We start from the raw sequence: 24,113 nt of genomic DNA on the forward strand, positions 1-24,113 counted from the left end.
GTGTGTGTGTGTTTGAAAAGGCACCTGCAGTGCACACAGCCTACCAAGTGTCAAAGCTGAACTCATAGCTGTACTGAGAAGATCCCATGTAAGTACTCTGTAATACTTTGTATGTATACTTTAGTGTTTTACGTGATAGTAGCAGGTTTTAAAAGCTTTTCTTCAAGGGAGATGATACTTTAATCAGGATAACAACATGTCAAGGGCTCGAATCATAACTACATGCTGACAAATGTCAGAGACGCTGCGAAAGATCCACTCTGATAGACGTAAAGGGGCACGTAGGGTCAAGATTCAAATGTGGTCCCAACAGAGGCCGCTTTTAAAAGTTTTTTGACTGATTTGTCTTGAATTTGATCTGCTCGTGTTTGTGTTTGTTGCCTGAAAAACTGGCACAATTATTTTCATATATATTTATATCATTAGAAGAAAGTGACGATCCACAGTTCGTAGCCAGCGTTCAGTGTGTCTGACTGTCAACACATGAATTGAATTAAATTCGTCAACACTGAAAGATTTATGGTTGTTTTATCATCAGACTTAAGCAATTCTCAAATGAGCCGGACCTGATCTGTAGATTTTACCCTCTATGGGACGTCTTTCAGCCTTCATTAGTCTCTCTGATGTGCTTAAACCTAATGACAACCCTGAGGAGGATTTCAAAATGTCACATCAGAAATGCCTAAAATAGAATTTTCTGCTCTGCAGTCTCTTTAAACGTAAAGATCAAAATTTATGCAATAACAGCAGCGCTAGCAACACGTTGTTGATTTTGCAATAAGATGCTAAATTTGTCCTGATCTTACGCAATCAGGACATAAACTAATTTTAATTTTTTTGAAAAAATGTAAAGAAAGTTATAGTATTCTTAACAGTTTAAAATCAGGCAGGTTTGCTTGAATGTTAAGTTTAGTGTGTGTGTTGTTCCTCTAAAATATGATAGTGCTAGCTTTGCTGAGGGCCTTGTGCCATGCAGAACGCTTAATTTTGGAGGTAAATAGCAACGTTAATCAAAAAGCTTCAAATACCTTCAAATATTTTTAACACATTTGGTAAAGTGTTTCTTTTACGGCATTTATAAATTACTAAAACACACTGTAGCAAAGTATTTCTCTTATGTTATGTATATAACATTAAAAATGTTTTCACAAGTTAAAACTTCTGCCTTAAAACAGCCTTAAAAAGTCGAAAAAAATCTCACAGCTTATCTTATTTTTATATTTTTGGCACCGATAGTGTCGACAGTAATGTACTGCTTTTATTTAGTTCAGGTAAATAAGACCTGTAGCGTTCCCTCGTAAAGGCCATTTACAGCTGAGTGTGGATCGCACCTCATCTGCTGAGTTTTCTTTAACAAACAAATAACTCTGAGAAGCTTTCAGCGTGCGTACTATCTTCAGAAATACGCCAGACGATGCCAAAAAATTTACTTATAGCAGGGTTAGTTCAAATGCTACGTGTGGTGGGCAGCAAATTATTGTAATATAATGAAAAATTTGCTTGTTTAACGCAAATCTCCTTGTAAACTGTAACACTGAGCATAGTTCAGCAGTTATACTGAGGAAATTAAACTTTAGATCACACTAAGTGGTAAAATCTCATATTTGCTTTAAACTCTAAACTCAGAGGCATTACACAGGTATCCAAACTAGGTTACCTTCAGAAAATAAAAGTTTTGACCTCTCGTTAAAGACAGGTGGCGCGTACGATGGTTACATCAATGACGGCCTTGTTTTGTTGAATGGTCCCAAAGAGTCGTGAAGCAGTGAGCTTGCGTGGCTTTGGGGTCCTGCTGGTTTTGTTTTAGGAGGACCCTGAAACTGAAAATGCTTCCTATGAAAACTGCCAATATAAAATAAATGAAAAAATAAATAAATGAATGAAATGAAATTTACCAAGTGCTGTACTCTCACTCGAATATAAAATATAATAAGTGTAGGATTAAACTGGCTCAAATTTTTTGATTAATATTACAAAAATGGGCAATAATTTAGTGTTAGAGATATCTCACTTGAGATTAGATAGTGCTTGTTTTCTTATCTCTGAGCATTATATCAGGATAACAGTCTAGATTTCACTAATCCGTGGCTCATAGTGTTTAAATTTTACTCATGATAAGCACCATTAAAATTAGATCTAGCAAACATGGCATAGTGGCTGCAGACGGACAAAGATCTGGCGTAAAATACTAAAAAATAAATAAACCTGGCTCTTTCTGCGCGAGCGCTTTAATAGATCGCCTCCTTTCAGCTTCTCCATGTTTTATCTACTGCCAGAGCTTAAAAGGAGTCATATAACTCACAATTTTAAAAATGATATTACAAAGTGGTAACAAATTAAAGGAAAATCCTGAAAACCCCCGACCCTGCCAGCGAAGCAATGCGATGCAGTGGCCCCTTTTTACTTTGAGGGGCTTGTCCCTCGAGAGCAAAGCGTCACTAGAAATCAAGCAACCAAAAAGTTGATTTGCACTTTATCCTTTCATGGAGCACTTCTATCCTGAAGGGAGCGGTCTGTTCCAGGATGGAAATGCCCCCGTCCAGAGGGCGCGAGGGGTCACTGAACGGTTTGAATATAAAACGATGTGCTACGGCCTCCCGAGACACGAGATTTTAACTCAGTATGAATGATTTTAGGCTGATGTACTGAACTGCTCTCCCCATCAAATGAGAGAATATCTTGGAAAAGAGTGGCGAGCATCCCCCCCCAGCAGAGTCTCAAAGATTTAACGCAAATATTGTAGAAAAGTGCACCCAAGCTGTTCAGGCGGCACGTTGCGGCCCAACTTCTAACTAAGACACTTGCTGGTTTTCACATATCTTTATGATGTTACTTCTGCTGCGTGTGCATATTTTATGTTCCAGTTTGCTCTAAAACTAAATGTTTTGTGACACAAATGAAATTTGGTAACATACATGTCGGATAAAGTCCATCAGTGGCCAACCAGCACAGCGCTGCAGCACAGTCTGAAACAGAAGCGCTACCTTGAGCTTAAAGTGTTGACTGTTTGTTTTGTTTTTTTACACCAAAATGTTAACGTACAGCTGAATGCTGCACCTCACAGGTGTCAGCAGGCACTTCTTACTTGCTGAACTGTCTTCTTGCCTTTCTCATTTCGAGGGTAGTTTGTTTTCAGTTTGCTCAGTAGGATTGAGGTTGGTTGGCTGATTTGGCCTGTGAATGTCGATCACATGTCCCCGGGTTCTTGGTTGTTTCAGCTTCATGCTCCGGATGCTATTCCTACAATTCAAAGGACTGAATTGTTTATCTCTGTTTATCCAGGAACACCCATAAAGCTGTTCAGAGCAGTTCAAAGCCATTTATTGTTTATTACTGACTAACTAAAGTGCTGCTGATTTACTCTTTTTGTTGCATATCATCGTGAAGAGTCATTAAATGTACTTGTTTCTTCTTCTTGGACTTTAGCAGTGAGCAAAAAGTCTCCTAGAGGCACACACTGTATGTATTTTGATGTTCTCTGTAGGCGATTACTGAGATGTGTTTCCCTTACCCTGTTATGAAAATATAACCTGTCTACACTGGAGGTGTTCTCATATGAGACATTAGGATTCCCTTTTCATGGGACTGCATTAGTCAGTTCTCTTTTTCACTGTATTACCCAAATGTGCACACTCATAGACACAAACATGCAGTCATACAAAGTGAAACTGCAATTTCTGAAGCAGGGTGTGTCCCTCCTTCTGCTATTTCCATTTGTCTTGTCATTCCATCGCTACAAACCATCAGGAGCCAAATTCAGGTCAGCAAATCAAATTTTTTACTTCTTGATATCAGCAGGTTAGAAATGTCACTGTTAAAGGACATTGTTGCGATACATGTATTTATTGTTTGTGTAACCTCCATAAACAGCATATTACTGTAAAATTACGCTTATGTGAAAAAAGGAAGTGGACCGTTTTCCCATTCTGAACTTTTATGTATCAGGACATAATAAAATATCATCTGATCCTCAGCAGGGATCTGCAGGCAACACGGCAACCACATCCTGTCCTCCTGTCAGGCCAGTAGAGTTAAAGAAATGTGCATACCATAACAGCAGCTGTATGGCCGCATACCTGTGAGGTTGTTGTAAGGTAGTGTTGCATCTGTTAGTATCAGAGTAACAGTCTACTTCCAAAACTTCTCTGCAGTAAACTATAAAACACAAATATGTGATGCTATAAGGTCGCTTATAGCATCACATATTTGTGATGCTATAAGCGATCACAAATATGTGATGTCGTGCGACGCTGGGTCGCACGACCCTTAAAGATTAAAAAAACAACAACATGTGATTAAACTCTTTCATTGTTTAGTTAACAAAAACTAGATGAAAAAGCAGAAACTGTGTGAAATAGAAGATTCAGGAGCTTGCAGAACAACCTTTAACAATAATCATTTTCTGTATGACTTTATCAGTGTCTCACATCATGTTGGCCCACTTTTCTTTGCATTTTTACTTTAGTTCATTGAGGTTTGTAGGCATTCATTTGTGCATAACTCTCTTCAGGTCCCAACACATCATTTCAGTCCGGTTGAGAGCTGGATTTTTCCTGGGCCATTGCAACATCTCGATTTTTGACTTTTGATTTGCTGCTGCGCTTGCGATCGTTGTTCTGTTGCGTGACTTAGCCGTCAGACAGATTGCTTCACATTTCTAAAAGTGTTTCGTATAAAGTTAACTGTCAGCTCAGGACAGTGACAGCAGAACAAACATAAATCATTACTCCTGACTGTGCTTGACAGTTGAGGTGTTTGTGCTGATAAGCTGTGGTTCATTTTTCTGAGCGTTATGGCCAAACTTCTCCATTTTAGCTCGATCTGTCTAAAAGCAGTCGTGTGGTTTGTTCAGATGCAAAGCCATGCTGCCATGTTCTTTTTAGACAGTGTTTCTTCTGGCAACTCTTCCGAACAGGATGTACTTGTTCAGTCTTTTTCTGAATGTATTGTCATGAACTTTTACATCTAATAAACTGAGGCCTGTAGAGTCTGAGATGTAGCTCTTGGGTTTTCGGCACTTTCTCTGAGCATCGCTCAGTCTGACCTTGGTGTGAATTTGCTGGGACGTCCACTGAAGATTAGCAGCTGTCTTAAATGTTTTCCACTGATGAACAATCTTTCTCGGTGTAGAATAATAAACTTCACAATGTTAGGAAATGGCCTTAAAGCATTTATAGCATTTACATATAGCAGTTAGTTAGATTACCAGACCGTTGATATCTTTCTTGTTGTTAACACAAACCTGAATGCTCCAGACCTGTAACCTGTTAAAACAGTTAACATGATTAATTAATGAAGTGCATTTGATTATCAGCACCAGGCTGCTACTTACCACTTAATTCCTATGACGAAGGAATTAAGTGGTGGCTCCCACATAGCAAGCAGGTCTGGCCCGGATCTGGTATCAAGCCGTCACTGCTGGCTGACTTCTGGCATGGTAAGTGGTATATCATCCATATATGGGTCAGGCTTGGCGTAGATGGCACTGACTATGTGATGGCATGCCACATCTGGCTCGATTATGTTTTTGGTTATGTGGCCCAGGATCATAGAAAAGAGATCTGGCCCGACTGGTGTCATGGCAGGGTGTATGTCAACCAGATGTGGGCCAGGTCTGCCAATGATGACATAATTTATGTTCCTATTTTCCTATTTTAGTTAGAAGACCCAAATGCCATGTTGCAATACTATACTGCTATGGTAGCCAACGTTTCAAATGCAGGTTTGACAGGTTTGTGAGTGTACACTTTATCCAAAACCTAGTGACGGTTTACTCATGTTTATCACAGGGTGGCTGTAGCTCAGGAGGTAGATCAGAAGGTTAGTGGTTCGATCCCTGTTTCCTCCAGTCTGCATATCAAGAGTGTGAATGTGTATGAATGTAGTTAGGAAGCACTCAGTTAAGAGAAAGTGTGTGATTGGGTGAATGTGTCATGTTGTATAGAGCACTTTGAGTAATCTGGGAGAGTAGAGGTGCGCTATATAAGAATCAGTCCATTCACTGTCTGAACAGAGTTTCCTCATGTTACTTTTGCACTATTATGTTCCGGCACATGTTGTTATTACACGGCTTGATTAAGGTACATATTAGGCTGACATCTGGGGCCAGAGCTGAAACTGTTCTGGGGCAGCACAGGCCGTCATTCTTTGCGGTATGTGAGCCATGTGTAAGCACATTGTGTGGTCCAGATCCGAGCCATACCAATTTTGCTATGTTGGCTGTAGCTCAGGAGATAAAGCAGGTCATCTACTTTTTGGAAGTTGGATCCCTTTTGATTCCCTCCCTGCTCCAATTTGTATGCCAGTAAGTTAACAGGCTTGTAGAAGTAGAAACAAGCGCTTGTCTGTGAATGGGTGAATGGGGCAAAATGTATAAGCGCTTTGAGTCCTTGAGTAGAAAAGTGCTATATAAGAAATGGATGTGTTTAATTATTCATAAACTTCTTCTTAACTTTTAACGTTTACTAAATAAATAATGACACAATATGTCATGTCACATGTTGCTGTTCATTGGAGGTTGTGTTTAAATAATGTTAAGTACTGCTAAGAATCAGATCTCTCTTATTATGTGTGATACATTAAAACTTTAGAGATCAAAGAGGGTGTTTTTATCTTTTCCACATGACTGTAGCAGCATCTCCTCGCTCGGGCACCCCGAGTTTAGTTTCTTGGTTTTGTCATACTATGACAAGATATCGGCTCTGTAGAAGTTCCCCTTTTTCTTCCACAACATGGTTAGGGGAATGCTTTGGTATTTAACTTCAGAGCATCTACCCCGAAAGTGAGCACAACTGAACCCTACAGGAGTCTCGTTGATGGTGGTAAAGCCTCAACACGTAATAGCTTAAAATAACCACCATAACATTTCTGAATTAATACTCTGAACACCAAAGAAAAAGGAATTATATATAACGTACTTTTTACAGTTTACAGTAGCTTCCTGTTCATATTTTTTTGTACAAAGGAATTGGCACAAACTACAGCGCAAAACTCTGTAAACTGTCCTTGATTTCAGCTCCAGTTTGTTAGATTGAAGTATTCGGAGAGGGTTTTTTTGCAAACGTACGTGCATAGGTAATGACCCTGACACAAGTGCCAATGTAGCCACCATCATTACAAATTTGTTAAATGCCAAACAGCAGCAGATTGTTGCAAAAAACACCAAAAAACACCAAAACAAAACAGTTGCAATAGTAAGCAGGATGATGTGTGAGCTTTCAGAGCAGGGAGAGGCAGCACACAGCAGCCAGCTGTAACCCCACTGCAGGTGCACTCCTTTTTTAAAAACTGAATTTCCTGATTATTTTTGAAATGATCGTGTGCTGGGTGATTTCCCTGCAGTAAACTCCCCTCGTGTTTCACTTCCACGCAGGTTTTAGTGTCAGAGCAGCTTTTCATGACTGGAATCGCTGTTAAAGCAACCTGCAGAGGGTGATCGGTCAGTGACCGGTCGCAGGCTAAAATCCTTTGTTTTCTTGTTTGTTAAAGTTGTCCTCTCATAGGTGGTGTCTCAGCTGCTCCTCTTCGTCTTGCTGTGTGTTGTTGGCTTTTAAAACTAAAGAAGTGAAAGTGTTGTTAGTAGGCAAAGGGTAACATGCAGTGAATCAGGAAATGAAGCATTATGGTTAAATTATGGCCGGCTTTTTAAATGCTCTTCAGCTCTGTTTGTGTAACAAATGTTTTCTGGTTTTCCTGTTTCAGTAGGTTCACATTAATAGAAACTCTTTCACTGTACACCTGTACTGGCTGTCTAATACAGCTCTAATGTAAGAGATTGTCTTCATTCTTAAAAGACGTCCTAAAGTTGTGACAAATAACGCAGGTACCATTAAGTCTTTCCCTTTTTGTGTTTCTCTGTCAGTGTTTTCTAACATTTAATGAGTGCAGCAGACATGAAGGGGGGGGGGATTTCGTGCTAAAAAGAGTGTCACTTAATTTGACTACCCACATGGAAAAGAAATAGAAAGTGCTTAGAGCGAAATGTTTATGTTTCATGTTCAGGAGATTGACTCTTTGACGTTTTCCTTATACAGTCGTAAGATATTTAGAGTGAACTGAGTAAACATTGTTTTGTGAGGTAGAAATTAGTAGATAATAATATGAGAGATGACCCACTCAGTCACAGTGAATTATCTCTTTATTTCTCCACATTTTGTAACAAGACTTTGTACAGAACGACATCAGCTGAGTAAGTTAAGCCTCTTTTACCTTATAGAACCGGGAAACTGTGTCTTTTACCAAGTATGTGTGTGTTTTGCTTGTAGTTTGCTACTAAATAACTGTTTGCGAAAAATCAGCAGCAGTCCAGCGAGTGGAAAACTTAACGACAAATGCATCTTTACATTTCTCACTTCTGAATGAATGATGTTTACATTCACATCTTCCAAAAGCCACACTGGCTTCATATTGGCTGTGTTTTATTGTGTGTATTTGCGCATCAGATGTTTTATTAAATTTGTCACAGATACTTTTGAAACATCAGTCTGCAAACTTTGGACTCATACCGCAGGTCATGATCATCATTATCAAAGGCAATATAAACACTTTTTCTATTTCTATTTCTTTTAGTTTACCTTTAACTTTGAAGATGATTTTTGCCCATTAAAAAATCTGCCTCTCCTGTTGCCTCTGAAGCGGCATTAGGAAGCAGGCTCCTCAAAATCAACGCCGCGGGGCCGAGCCTGCAGCGAACAAAAAAAACTGCACAAATGCATTTTTAAAATGATTTGATTATTTAATCTAATGGCAGCTTAGTGTGTTTTTTAGCTATTGGGCAGATGTAGCAAAGGAACATCACTGAACTCTTCCTGACACTTTGAATGTGGCCGTCTGTACAATGAGTGGCAACATGTGAGTAGTGGAATAGTGGTTTTGTGTCTAACGTTTATGCAATTAAAATGCAGGAGTAGACATTTAGTTCTTATTTGAATGCATGTTGATGGAAAAAAAATTGCAAAACATTTCCATAATTTCCGGATATAAACTGTAGGATGTACAGAAAAACATTACTGACTGAAAACTGAATTTTGTCTGTGTCATTGTTTTGAGAAATGCTCTAAAACTGACATCAAATGTTTTTTGTTTCCATTTTGTTTATTCATTTATTACAATAAGCGAATAATCATATTATCTCGATTACTTACAGGAATGCAGTAACGTGCTTCAGCTACGCTCAGCGCAAATGCTGCACACACGTCTGTAGGCGCTGTGGAAATATACAGCAGTGTTTCCACTGCAAACAAATGTCATCGTTAACCTCATCATCTTAATCACAGATTTATAGTAGCAGTTGTGTGCAGTCCATATGAATTAGAAAATCTACATGAACTGTGGCAAAATCTACATTTTCCTTTTGATAAAAACGATCATCCAGCGGCCCACAAACCAAAAATAACTTACAGATACTGATGATGGAGGTTTTAGCGATGAGTGGGAGAGACAGTAAACTTTTCTGTCTTTGCGACTGTTTCACAAGTTTGAGGTTTCAAAGAAGCTTGAATGAAGTTCCCCTCATGATGAAACAGACTAAATGTTTTCAGGCACTGAGGGAGAATGTCACTTGTTTCTGATTCTTAACATCTTTTCCACTGACATTTTGTTTATTTATGAAACACAAAAACAGTCACAGACTCTTAAACTTCCAGCACACACCCAGCACCTTCAGCACATCCTCCCGTCTTTGGCTAAATCGCACGCCATAAGTCTAACCTGTAATTTTATCAAATACAATAAAACCAGCGCAAGTCAGAGACAGGAAATAGAGATCGATTGCCGAGGGAAACCCTCTGTAGGAGAGATTGGAGGCTGAGGAAGCATGAGAGGCATATGAAAAAAGTGAATCACCCATCTTTCTTGCTTGTGGCCCACACTTTGTCTTTTTCTTTTTCAGTAATGACACAGTGTGGTGCACACCCCCTCGTTAGGTGTGTGTGACTAATGAGGGAGTCCTCACTTTCAAGGTGTTTTCCATCAAAATCACAGCTCATAAACAAATATGCATCCACCGAGGAAAGAAAGGGGTGTCGCGCTGATCGCGGGCTTTGCAGCCGCTTTTATATCCGAGTAATCTGAAAGGAGCTCCGTTTAAAAGCTCATTTCATTTAGGCCTGTAAGCAAACGTTTGGCTGAGGCAGCACAGACGTGAAGGTTTTGTTTTACGAGTGAACAAAAGCTTGTTTCATTTCGAGCTCAGAAGGAACAGAAGCAGGTGTGAGCCCTTCATGAAGGCAGTACAGAGGCAGGCAGAGAAACCTCAGAGAGACACATGAGACGTGTGTGAGATGTTTGTTTTGTCCTTGTTGTGGTTCCTGTATCTAAACCACCTCAGCAGCGTGTTTCTGCAGCACCAGTCTGATCCCTGTAGCCTTCATTAGCTGTGATGGAAGAGATCATCTGATTTCTTGAATGAAAAATAAGCGATTAGCTTATATTTCAGCAGAATAAACAGCCAAACGATAACCCTTTACAGAGTCAGTGCATCTGTGTCAAACATGCTGCTGAGCCTCTCAGGTCTGTCCTTCAGAGTGTAGTACTTCACTGGTATTGTGCCCAAATTTTAAGCAGTTTTGATTCAATTTAATGTAATCTTCCAGTCACAGGATCTCTCATGTTTTCTGAGGACATCAAAGATGCTCAGATTTTTGTAATTAGTTTGCAGTTTAATGTTTTATCTAGCACATCAGCACAGCTGCCGTAGCTGTAAGGCAATACTGTACTCACCCATACAGCTCGTGTGTACAACTTCTGAGAAGCTGACAACAGTGAGAAAACACAGAAATCTACAGATGTTGTTGAGTCGAGCGCAGATGTGACTCGGCTGCATTTTAGGAGTGCAAATAAGAGCAAGCAGATGATCAGCTCCCTCACAGGTGGACAGTTACTATTATTAAGTAATAAAGCAATGAGTAATCAGAGTGCCGTACAGAGAGAAAAGTGAAATGTGCACAGAATCTGAAATCTTAAGCTCAAAATTATGATACCGATCCCCAACAAGAGTCATCTGTGGGACTCTTTATATCACTTTTCAGGTCAAGAAGGGAGATTGAGGGAAAGGTGTTGTTATATTTCTCCCGGACTGCCCGAACTCTGCAAGCTATACGTATAAATGAATTTTAGTGGCATGGCAGATTGACTGATGACGACCGATTGCCTTCATGTCAAAGAAAAGAAGAATATCGCCTCTACCATGAATTTGATCACACTCTGGTAAAATGAACTGGATTGATGCTGCGTGCCTTTTTTTAAATGAACAAAGTAGTTTGCTGATAATTACATTTAGCACAGTTACATTTACAGACTAATGTTGGCCGTCATAGACCTCAGTCTGGTCAACCTTTTATTCACGTGTTTGTCTGTTAACAAAGGGTCCCAGATATTTTAGCAACTAAAGTGACCCCTTTATACTTTATACAACAAAACCTAATTTACATGGCTCTATTTGTGTTTATTCTAATGTAATCAGCAATGGTTTTAAATCATTTTGATGCCGAAGTTACCCAACTCAAACGCTTTAGCTATATTTCATCGTCATCGTGCTCGACTTTTGCAGATTTGGTTCTCTGAGTCTGTTAGCTGCGCTCACTGTAAAACATTGTAATGCAGCGATTCCAAGTAAAAACATTTAAATAAAACAAACCAGAAACATTTCCATCATCATACATGACCCCACACAACTTTCCATTATCCCTGACACACCATTGTTCCAATTCCTGTAATCTATGAAAAACTATGAGTGAAGTAGACCGATGAATTCATGGTAGGAAATGTTTTCATGATTAAAGATTAAAGACAAATATTTCTACACCGCTAACGTCATAAATGAGTCCACGCGGTCATTTGAAGTTAAAACTCGCAAACCCAGCATTGTTCTGATGAAGTTCGATCAGTTTTTCTGTTTAATACAAATTTGCTGGTAAGACATAAAGAAACGGGAATTATGTAAGACGGAAACATTCAATAAAAAACTATTGATCGCTTTCACCCGCGCTGACCGTTTGGCGGGTCTTTTCTTGTCAAACGCACAAAGGGAAGATTTTCTTTACTCGACAAATCTTTACATTTCAGTACAGTTTGTTTTATTAAAATTAGTTCATAGAATCTTAGATTGAAAGGAAATTTCAATTTACTGCTAGTTACCGCCAAATAACATGACACAGTGGTTTTTATTTTGATGAATGTTTTCCTCGATGCTGTAGCTTCGGCGGAGCTCCGTAACAAGCACAAACAGATTATATACATCGAAAAATGAGTAACATTTAAGCTACTCAGCAACAACTGAAGAAGACATATTGTGAACATTTATTCTGGCGGGTATGTTTGTACGATTGTGATTTCAGCACCTTTACACGCACGGCTGGGTGGACTTATAAATTTCACAAAGTTATTGTGTTTGTTGACTTTATTCTACTTTAACATCCATTCATCTTGTTCTGAACTTTAAAACTTAGGCCGTGATTATTGGTTGATTGATGATTCGCTCGCCGTGTTCAGACAGCAATATTTGTTTGCTTTCTGGAAGAAATCTAAACATGTCAAAGATGGGGGAAAAATGAACGATAAGGGCAATTTTAAAGTGCGAAGAGGTTCTGAAAAGCACTGGTCATGGAAGTGAGAGCGAGACCTTACAGAAGAGACGCTGCACTGCACCGTCGTCGATAGACTTGAAGGTTTTAAGTCCATGAAGTCTGTTATTCCGTCATATATAAATTAATCTCATATATGCCGCTCTCCCAGGAAAAAAAACATCCCTAAACTTTTTGCTTTTCTCATCCCGTTCTGCACTTTATCCGACTTTCTCTCCAGGAAATGTCGCATTTTTAATTTGCATCAGTCAACTGTTTTTGTGAAGATTGGTTCAGCAGTTCATGCTTGAATTCTGATACACTAATTATGTATCTAAATTGGTACAATTATAAGACCAGTGGAAAATTACAATAAATTAGTTTGTAAGCGGCTCATGTGCCGCTTAGAACGTGCTAAGGATAGATAATGAGTCCGGAGAGACCCTTCACAGAGTTTATGACATAAACAGCATCTCATACTTAATGAGCTAAGACATTTTACTCCATTAAGATTTGTTCTCTATTTGTTATTATAGCCACTGGACAGATTAAAAGTAAAAACAGAAACTCAAAAAAACATTTAATTTTACTGATTAAATGACGACATGATTACACTGCCAAAGCGATGTGTTTCAGTGTTTTGTGTATATGAATCTTAGATATTTTGTTTACTCTAAACAGTACCCAACGGTAAACAGTTTAAGGGGGTAGAAAAGTTTCGAAAACTGATCTTGAGTAGAGTTTAACAACCAATCAAAGGTCATTTTTCTGACTTTGGGTCTGATCAGCATCTGTGTGTGTGTCTTCCAGGCCAATCAGTGCTGAGGGAGGTGCAACGGCATTTAAAAAGAGGGCTCGTTTGATAAATATACAACACTTCCGACTGACTCCGGATCACTGAGCACAGAGGGACACTCTGCACTGAGCAGCCGCTGTAAGTATTGTGTAATTTTTCAGATTTTAACCGAATACACACATAATTCAGAACCACGGCACACGTTGTAAAGTTAATTTATACTAGAATTATCAGTATCACATTTTTTTTAAATAATAAGTTTGAAATATAAACATGTAAAGCCTCAACAGGCCCAGTGGAGCCAGAATATCACGCTGAGTTTTATGCAATTAGAGCTCCAAGGTAAGTTTTATAAATCGACAGTGCAGTGACGATCCTCTCCAGATATGAAAAAACTGAAAGAAAAAACTAAATAATAAACTTTTTGGAGGATTTTAAAAACACACACATTAAACGTTGCCTGAAAATGTAATTTCAGATCGTATTATTAAAAATGTTAAAATGCTAATCCAGTTTCTTGCATTTCTTTTTTCTTACATTTAACTAAAACATATAATCGTTTAAGCGCTGAGCAACTGACCCGTACAAAACAGATGACCGCTGAGCAAAAGATGTATGTGTAATATTCAAATTATACATTTACAATAAAATAGGATATAAACATTTACACCGGTGGATTATTTTAGCTTGAACTAAATATGTTGACGTAGCATTAGCGATAGTTGTGTACCACAGTTATTTTTTAAGTTACTCACAAATTCACGCTTTATGACACACAACTATTCCTGATTTTTCTGAAAAACAAACAATCTAACACTTTAATTTTTTCTTAAGCTTCATAAATAAAATATGTTTGAGGTGATGGTGAAAAAAATAAAGGAAACTTTTTGTCAAATTAATTTAAATTCTGGCCAAAAAAAAAGAGTATATATGAGACATGTGGATATAAAAAAAAATGAGATGAATGAAATTAAATGAAATGCTGCTGTTAATCTGGTTTCTCTGTTCATTCAGCTCCCCTCCTTCATCTCTCTGCTGTGTCTGACCCTCATCCTCCCCTCCCCCCCGTCTCTGTATTTGTTGTTGTAGCTCCCTTCTGACTGCAGATACGATCATGCTGGTTTCTGGGTTATACTTCCACAGGTGCGATGACTTTGAACGTCAGTTTGTCATCAGTTTCACTCCATCACCGATCTTCCCTCATTATTGTTTCTTACAAACTCTGATACAATTCATATTAAACACTATGCAGTTTCAGTCGAGTGAAATAGATTATATTGGGGCATAAATTCTCTGAGACATTCTTCCTCAACAACAAAAACACCCCAGATTTTAATATTTCCTGTTGATTTTCTTCTTCTGGTAGCTGGCTCATCTATGAGCGCTAACAATTAGCTTTTTAAATTCAAGATTTTAAGAGTGAGGCCCCTAGAGAGATGATTGCACTCTAAAGCTGTTACGAGAATTATTTTTTTTATTATTTTCATGTGAATAATGAGGCTATTAGTAGGATAAAGGAGGACTTGGTGACTTTTATATTTATCCCAACACATTTATGCACATTTAGCCCATAAGGACATTGTGCATCATACGTGGAGCTGATTTTCCCTCCAATGGTGAAACTAGTGAAAACCTGTAATATTATTAAAGGTATTTGGGGGCACTTTACTGCACAGAGACATGTAGAGCCGGCGCCCGGGCTGGCCCAAACTAGAGACTCCGCAAACCTTTAATTTTACCGTAAGTTTAAATATCTATTAGCAGTTAAACCTTAAACAATAACTCAAAATAACTGGACACGAGCAGTTATTGTGTGTCTCCACATATTATATATAATAGCGCATTAAATTTAGATTTAAAACACATTCGGTCGTCGATAAAAAAAACATGTATTTAGGCGTAAAGTTCTGTTTTACCTCACTATTGAAGAATATTTTGATGAACAATTCTCTGATCTTCGTCTGTTTCACGAATAAAGAGCCCACAGCTTTATCCACGTCTCATAGAGAATCGTGTCATCACAGCATTGCCATTTTTCTTCAATCAAAATAATTTATTATTTTTGATCGATTTATGTTTTGATCTAAAGTGTTTAATCCAAAAAGGAAAAATCTGATACAGAACTCAAGTCTTATCATTTAAAAGTCAAATAGTTCCTAAGATCTCTGGAAATTGTGTAGTGTTGCACAAATAAATCTGATTCGCTCAATCTGCTCATTCAAAATAAAAAGTCTTCAATGAACATCGGCTTAAAGAAATATTCATAATCTTACTTTAAAGCTGCTTCCCCTTCAAGAGTGTGTTTGTTGAGAGGGCACATAAATGCCCTCTTTTAACATTTTTTCAATATTAATTTATTTATCTTTTTACACAAACATACCTTTAGAGTTTCTGTGCACAACCATAACACAGCGTACAGGCAAAGAGAAGAAAAACAGAGATAAGGGGTGAAACAGAAAAAAAAGGAGAGAAACATCTACCTTAAACCACAGTCTAGGTGTGCTGCCGGTGCTGTGGTCTTTTTAAGCGTGGAGAGATCCGTCTTTCGTGGAACACAGGAGGAAGAGAGGGGGTGTGAGAGGCAGAAGAAGGGAGGACTGGGATAAGAATCTGCACCCTTCACTAAATCAAGTCCCACCACAAGCCAGCTTACGCTCTGAGCCTCTTCCCTCCAACATTTGTCTGCTTCTTTTCATCCAAAGCCCACCACAGGCCGCCTACTCTCAGCTCTCTGAACTACTTGTCTTTTATCTTCTCAAATCTCTCAAAATCTGAGACCACCACAAACCCCCCTTTGCTTCCTGTTGAATGATTTCACTTTGCAGCAGACTTCAATATACACAGGACGCTACAACTAAACTAAAGACTCATTTTTACTGAAATGCTTATTTTTCAACATCTACTTTTCTTCTTGTTTGTCACTAAATGATTAAATATAGTACGACATATTTACGATGTATTGCGGACCTGTTCAACAGCTCTGAAAGACCTTCAAGTTTCATTTACAGGTTACATAGAGAGTTATTTATTTATTGATTCGTATGCAGTGAAGTACAACATCACTACTAAACACCCTCAAATCAATCGGTCAATGCATTTTTTTAAAGGATTGTATTGAGTTCAGGCAGCAAATCTCAGACAATTGAACAGTAAATTGGATTTGCCATATAAACTTAAGAAGCAGGCTGATGTGGAATTTAATTCCATGGAGATTTTCTTTATGGTTTTCTTCTGTGTTGTATCTGTTTCAAAGAACTACATACATGTGTGATCATATAATATATAACAATTATACCTTGGGCATTCTGATGTAAAGAAAGTAATACATTTCTTGAATGTTGTTCTGCTCTTTTAAGAAAGTAGCAAATAATCAGGCTTGAAGTCTTAATCAAAAAAGTTAACATTTGAAAGAAGCTATAAAAATAAAGCTTATAGTTAATATAAAAATCTATAAACTGTATTTTTATTATATTTTCCAGACATATAACAAGGATGAAGAACTTCATTCAGTCCCTTCTCCTTCTTATCGCTGTGATTGTGTCAACTACCGGTAAGACGCCCTGACTGTAGACTCATTTATTTTCATTTGGAAACTGGACTGTTTGATATTCCGTATTAACACATAACATCCTTCTTATCCTTGTAGGTGCTCAGAAAGAGATTTATGCTAAGGAGGGACAGGATATTACCTTGGAGCCAACATCCTATCCAATAAACTCTTATGTGTACTGGTATTTTGAAAAACAGGATGGTCATCAACTTGCCTGGCTTAACCCCTTAGGCGGAAAGGGATTCAGTAATGGTAAACCATATATTTATGTATATATTATTTATTTATTGTTACTGAGCAGGGAAATACAGGTAAATAAAAAAATATTTTTAACAATAACTTTCTGCCTTGTAGATGAGAAGTGGAAAAACAGGTTGTCCTTAACTGGTGCCTCGCTGGTCATAAAGGCTTTGCAGGAAGACCTCTTTGGGACTTTTGTCTGTAAAATCAGCGCAGCCGGTCAGCGTGACTCGATCACTGTATTTAAAGTCATTCAAGTCAAGGGTAAGAGCAAAGATAAGGTCACATGATTAGTGTGACCTAAGTCAGTTGATCAGTTTCACATAAAAGTTTAATTAATGGTTATTAAAGTTTAAACCACTGTATTTACATATCTGCATCATATTCAACAGTCTTACACAAGTTGTTCAAATATAGCGCATGTTTTTAATTTGTGTCCTGAGATGTTTGATGTAAGAACAGTTTAACTTATTAACTTCTTAACATGGCCTTTATGAATTCATTGGACATGACAATCTGTTTTTTTAAACTACGTATGTGAAAAAAGTTTATTTTAAAATGTAAAATATATCACTTCTATTCTGTTTCCTTTATTCTGCTTGTTTTCTGTGCTAGTGATTGAGAAATCAGCCTCTCCTCTGTTGTCTGGCGATTATCTGAGTCTGACCTGCAGTCTGGGAAGTGTTCCTCAAAACACACCTGAGATTTACTGGCTCAGTCCCCAGGGAAACACAGAAGGAAACAAAGGAACAGTCTACATTCAAGCCAGAAGTGAACACAACGGCCAGTGGGACTGCGTAGTGAAAAGAAATGCCAATGAAAAGAAGTTCCCAGTTTCTGTTACAGTTGTGGGTGAGTTTCTGTGTGTTTGCATTTGTTTCGCAGTTGTGTATCCTCATCTTTAAGATCAGGTTTCTAACAGTTTCTCCTCCTTTTTAGATCTCGCCCCTGTGCCTTCACATCAGTATACATCCACAGACTCGCCTCTCACCATCCCTTGTTCTTTAATTTCTCTTGTTAGCTGGGAACAAGTGAAAAAAAAGGAGATTGAGGAAGTTCAGTGGCACTTTGCTCCTAAACTCTCCTCAGGCACCCTTTCTGACAATCCAGAGCAGCTCTTCTCCCTCGATCTGGAAAAACTTACCTGGAAGAAGGGTAAAGACAAAGGACTGTCTCCTGTATATAACATTAAAAACGGAAATCTGTCTTTGACCAAATCAAAGGCAACAGTAGAAGAAAGAGGACGCTACACGTGCTCAATGAAATTTAAAGATGGCAGGACTCTGGAGACCACAGTAGACGTAGTGGTGTTGGAAAGTAAGTCACATTTTTTTGACAAGACCAGCTCTGTGTTGCACTCACCTCCGTTATATTTAGGGTTATTTTTTCTTTGTGACCGCTCTTGCTGCCTTCCTGCTCGGCCAGTATTTTCATTTCTCTGCTACTGAATTTATTTGCAAGTGTCCACAGTGTGACATGTTTCTAATTCACAAGCTCCTCTTGTTTTAATTGGCTGCATTAAGCATCCCCTCTGCCAGAACAGCGTGCTAACACAGTGAATCTTAATTGGACCGTGTGTTATGAGAATTTATGAAGTAAACTATGATTTGCGGCTGAATGTTTTTTAAAGTAGAACCAGAAACAAATACAGATCTGATGTATTTACTCACAGGAAATTGCTCCTATAACACAATTTCTCTGGACTGTTCTCAAGCAAACCCACAACTCACATTATATTCAAATGATAAAAGCTATATTTAAATATTGATGTGAGATGTTGAATTTCTGCAGCATTCACATGTGGAGGTTTGAAGCCAAACCTTTTGTTTTTTACAAGCTTTTATTTGGGAAAGAAATCAAAATGTCTTGTTTAGACATCATCGCTGCTTTCGTGGCCAAAGTTTTAGTCTGATTTCAGGAAAATGCCGTTACAGACAACTTCTTTGAAGCAATTTATTTTATAAAATGCATGTTTTTCATTTTATTTCTTTGTCCTTTCTCTTCTGCTTCGTCTCCAGTCATCGCCCACCCAAAAGCAGAGCTAATCTACGGTCAGCAGGTCAATCTGTCCTGCAGCACTGGTGACCAGCTGCCCAATGATATGAAGTTAAATTGGACTTCACCTAAAACGTCATCTTACATCTCTTACCCCACCCATATTACTGTCCCGGAAGTGGGCAAAGAAGATAACGGAAAGTGGGGGTGTGAGCTGTGGCAGGGCGGCAACAAGCTGACGTCAGATGAGATACTGCTTAAGATCGGTGAGCACGGGAAGTGAGACGAGCAGGAAGTGTGACATGGGCCTGACCTTGTGACCACAAAATTTTAAGACAGAAACTTCTTTTACATGATGTGTTCTTTCTATACTGTATACTGTTTGATGACTGTCTGTCTCTGTTGTGTACAGAACCCAGACTGAGTGTGTGGATGCTGGTGATCATTTGCAGCGCAGCAGTCATCCTTCTCCTCCTCCTCGTGCTCGCTTTCATCCACTACCGACGCAGAAAAGTACAGTTCAGCCATTCATATTCCTTTCTTTTCAATCACACTGAGTTATTAGTTCAGCTTTAAGAGTTACCCCTCTGTGTCTGCCTCTTTGTCACTCACATTAGCAGAAAACGAGACTCCTCAGGCATCAACTCTGCCAGTGCAAAAAGTACGTACTAACCATTTCCTGAACTGGTAAAATGGCTCCAAAGCCACATTTATAAGCATGCACACTTATCAGCACTAAAATCTGAATGACACTTTGAGCCATGAGATATTTTTTGAAGTACGAACATTACTTAAATAAGCATTTATGATTTGGCTTTTGTAGTTCTGCGTCAGTTTCCATAACTCAAACAGAAACCTGGGACTTTTTCTTTTTCAGCCCCAAACCAAAAGGATTTTACAGAACATGAAAGCTGACAGACCGGATCTTTAAGAAGAAACGGGAACATGCTGAATTTCTGATCTGATATGTTCTGATTTACCTGATTACCTGGATTTACATCTCTCATTTTGCCATACTGGAAAGTACAAAAGAGTTTTGTTGGATTGAGGATCAAACATATCAGGCAATCTGGACTGATTTTATGTATTTTATGTATGATTATTACCGTCTGTGACTTTAAATCATTTACACTTTGAGTCTATCTGTAGACTAAATTTCCTTTACCCTTATGTATATTTTTTGAGGAGGTCTGTAATGCTTTCAGATGTGTAGGTGCTTCTGTAAATTTACATGTGCAGCATATTATTTGTGTAAAGTTTATTGCTAAAAATGGAAAGATGAAAACTGTGTAAAAACATTAGCAGATGTTTTCAATAAAGCATCAAAATCTTTCTGAGTGATGTTCCTGTAGAGGTCCTCTTGGGCTAATTTAGCGGGATGGCATCCATCTGACAGATTCGTCGATACTGGAAGGAGCAGGGAACGTCGTACCAGTTTGTGATTCTGGGTGTCCACCACTGCACAGTCCTCTCCAGCTTCCCCAGCGGACGCGTTGTTATCCGGCTCAGACTTCAGTGTGTTCCAAAATCTTTACAACGCAGATGGAAGAAGATTAACATTACTTTCATTAATATTCTGCTGAAGTGGCATTTCACCTGCTAAGTTTGTGCACTGTTTTAACAGTTGTCTTGGAAGATGCATTACTTTTAAGTAATTCTTTATTCTTCAAGAGCCATCACCAGCTAAAGGACCTGTTTATTTACAGGATGGTTCCTTGTGCTTGTGCACATTTCTAGTTGTGACTATAGTTAGTTTGAAGGATGGAGGAACTGATGCAAAACATGCCTACACCTACATACTAGTTGATGAATTGCTGTGAAGTTTTGCAAAAAACGTAAAAAAAAAAAAAAAAAGATCAAATTGACTTGTCCTCCAGCGCAGCCATCAGGTTTTCAGGGAACTGCCGTAAAGGTTATTTAATAAATGTTTGTGCTTTGTACTTTTCATCATGTCTAATATGGTGATGTTCTCATGAAAACAGTGGTAGTTTTCTTCTTCGAGCAGTTTTCTCATGGAAAAATGTCATGACGTAATGAGACATGCAATTATATTAAAACATCTATAAATCTAAATACCGTCTGTTGGAGGGAATTCATTTCACATACACCATAGGCTAGTCCAGAGACTTTAGCAACCTCTTCAGCATTATTAGTAATATGACACCTATAAAAATAAAAACACCCCACATTACTTAAACCAGTAATTATGTACTTGGTGCCAAGAAACCTTTGCTGTGTACAAAAGCCCGATTAACAGGCTGAAAATGCTCTTTAAGGTCTTGGCGAGCTCTGTGAACCCTTCTGTGTTGATTTTAATCGAAGCTGATCCTCAACTCTGCCTCGATCACCGTTTTCTCAAAAGAAGTACATTTATTGTTAAGTCTTTAGTGAACATGCATGAACCAAAACTCTGTGTAGGTGTCAAACTGTATGTTTCCTTTACAGCATATGAAACCTATATAAAAGATGATGGCAACGTTACAGAAACACCCAGGCCTTCATTTTAAGTCTCTAAAGCGCTCAGTGTGTAGGCAGGCAGGTGCTGCAGCTCCATGCAACAATGTTTGTCGTTAAACCAACGATAGGTTACTCGATGATTATTCAGACTAGCGTGTTCATTTATACATGTTTGCTTTAGGATTGTAGAGAAATGTCGTGTTTGTCATTTGTCATAATAATATAAATATTTGTTTAAAATTGTTTAACTAAGTAAATATGATTAAAGAGCAAAATGGTCAGAATTAGCATCAGCATTTTCATTTTGTTTTATAAACTGAAGATTAATAATTCATATTTTCAGCAATCGTTTTATCTTCATTTTTTGTGCAATCTGCACTACCAAACAGACTCTAATGTGATCCGTACATCTATCTATAAGTGGCCAAAGGAGTCATTTAACTGACATAAACAACAATCACACAATTTTTTTTTTTTACTGTTTCCCAACTGCTTCTCTACCAACCATAGACTGTATATAAAAAATGGACACAGCCAGCATGGTGTCACCCACTGGTTTGCAAAGTCCTGCCATGAAACCTTGAGTTTAGCAATGACGATGAGCGACCCAAGGAGCACTGCAGCTCTTAAGGCAGCAGCGTATCAATCAGTAACTAGGCCTGAGCTAAACCACACTCTGGTTTGACACAGGCCTAATCCTCATTTTGACTACAATCTGATGTTATATTACAAAATGCATAATTTTGTATTAAAATAACTATCAATTGAAACAATAAGGCATCAGGAAAGTGTTCATGAGTGATTTCTTTATTGACTTCCATACAGTCTGACTTCTTTCTGCATCTATATGAGGTGCCCCCTGCTGGCCATTTGAGAGAATGCAAGTTCCTGCATCCATGAGACAAAGCCCGTGTGGTCTTCACAGTAGGTGCAGACATTGCACTCGAGTTACAGTGAGGAAAAACTCATAAGTGAAACCCCAAAACTTTTTAGGTTTTTTTACACGAAAGCTATAGCAGCTGAATTAACCTGTTTTAACAAAGCATCAGATGGACATTTTTAAACTAATAGCTTTTACATATTTTTAAATGTCCACAAGCTTCAACATCACACAATCCACAGTGAGAACTATTTGTCTCTCTAACTGATGATCATTTGTAAACTGTATCTGTTAACAACCATCAGAAATGCTTTTTACTTTATTTTTTTTATCCTTTTTTTGTTAGATCACCCACTTTTTGTATGATGATACCATCCTGAGAAGACCATTGAAATTTGAATCAATCAATTCATACTTACGAAACTTGAAGCGTTGAGTTGTCCACCCATTTCCAGTCTCCTTCGTTCTCAATGTCACTCAGCCCAAGCCAGTAGAATGGGTTAAATGTCCCAATCGTCCTGGCTTCTTCTTCAAGAGCGTCCTAAAAATAGGTACAGTCAAATTCTTTAGCACTTGTGAATTCCAAAAAAATACATTTGAAACATTTAAAGTACAAAGAAACTCTCACATACTCTTCTTTGGTGGTCAAGATGGCGAGATGTCCGCCTATATCCTTACATTTGAGCGTACTGTTAAGCCAACCGTCAGTATCGTTGCTGAGGAAAAAGCAGTGATCCCCTACGTGAACTCACCCGTCAGGACACTCTGTGCAGTTGATCGCTGTAGGGTGACACGGGGACAGACAAATATACAAGTTAAACATTTATAGAAAGGTGCAGAACAAGAAACAAGCACTGAATTATCATTCATCTGCTGAACATTTGGTACCTGGAGCTGAACAGTTGTGTGCCAGGTCGGAGTACTGGTTACACATGTGTCTGAAGCGGTCCTTCAAAGACTCTAGTTTCAGCTTTAGAAAGGTCAGCTCTCCCTCTGTGTTGTTTGCGTCCTGAGCAGATTCAGCACTAGCAAACAGGCCGAGCACAACGCAGAGGATGGCGAGGCCTTTAATGCCCAAGGTGGCTGATGACAGACAGCAGTCTCAGCATTAGCACACATGCAAACAGATCCGGACATACGAATATCTGGAGCTGCATCGGGGCTTCTTACCTTTCTTTTGGATAAGATGCATGTCAGCTGTCAGCTTGCAGGATATCGCAGTCTTTGGTGTCCTCTCTGTGCCCTTTTGATCTTTTATATAGCAGTTTGTGTGTCAAAGAGAAGGGAAAAGTACAGCTTGCACAAATCTTCCAGACAGATTGGACTCTTCATGGCTATCAAACCATGTAAACTCAGATGGTGCAATCTCTTGTAGCCAAACTAGTAATAACCTGCCATGTTGGATTGCACAAACAAACATTTGATGATGGGGAGCTGGCATGTAGGTTCAGTATTATTTACCAAAAACATGAGCAAAGTTCTCTTTCTGTCCCCAACTTTTTTAAAACTGGCAAAAATGGAGGACTGACTATGACTCAGCATTTACCAGCACTGCAAGTGTGTGTGTGTGCTGGTAAACATGTGCGTGTGTGCTTAAGGTTATTTGTATTCTCTCCATAAGCAGAACAGCTGTAA

The 24,113-nt window shown here is 38.5% G+C and overlaps 1 protein-coding gene and 1 pseudogene across 4 annotated transcripts; one reads left to right on the forward strand and one right to left on the reverse strand.

Annotated features, from left to right (window-relative positions):
• cd4-1 (CD4-1 molecule) lies at positions 1-21,115 on the forward strand. 4 transcript variants are annotated; one of them, XM_005925190.2, is made up of 11 exons: positions 1-88; positions 13,371-13,494; positions 16,836-16,906; positions 17,003-17,158; positions 17,261-17,410; positions 17,762-17,998; positions 18,086-18,463; positions 19,165-19,407; positions 19,554-19,654; positions 19,759-19,802; positions 20,019-21,115. In XM_005925190.2, exons 3-11 carry the CDS (start codon positions 16,849-16,851, stop codon positions 20,047-20,049), a joined length of 1,398 nt encoding a protein of 465 aa, XP_005925252.1. In that variant the 5' UTR covers positions 1-88; positions 13,371-13,494; positions 16,836-16,848; the 3' UTR covers positions 20,050-21,115. The 4 variants fall into 4 exon arrangements, with proteins under 4 accessions (XP_005925252.1, XP_005925253.1, XP_005925254.1 ...); XM_005925191.2 differs by lacking the exon at positions 1-88 and adding an exon at positions 110-3,760; XM_005925192.3 differs by lacking the exon at positions 1-88 and having other exon boundaries at positions 6,159-13,494; positions 19,762-19,802.
• LOC102299473 lies at positions 20,385-23,902 on the reverse strand (annotated as a pseudogene).
• Between the last annotated feature and the right edge of the window lie 211 nt (positions 23,903-24,113).

Source organism: Haplochromis burtoni, unplaced genomic scaffold, assembly GCF_018398535.1.
Source record: "Haplochromis burtoni strain Fernald_Lab_line unplaced genomic scaffold, NCSU_Asbu1 Contig_80, whole genome shotgun sequence".
Classification (NCBI taxonomy): domain Eukaryota; kingdom Metazoa; phylum Chordata; class Actinopteri; order Cichliformes; family Cichlidae; genus Haplochromis; species Haplochromis burtoni.

Bases quoted from the DNA above. Each gene is read 5' to 3' on its own strand.
- cd4-1 (XM_005925190.2), top strand. From the start codon at position 16,849: ATGAAGAACTTCATTCAGTCCCTTCTCCTTCTTATCGCTGTGATTGTG. The intron at 16,907-17,002 runs GTAAGACGCCCT...TTATCCTTGTAG, and splicing joins TGTGATTGTGTCAACTACCG to GTGCTCAGAAAGAGATTTAT. The intron at 17,411-17,761 runs GTAAGAGCAAAG...TTTCTGTGCTAG, and splicing joins TAAAGTCATTCAAGTCAAGG to TGATTGAGAAATCAGCCTCT.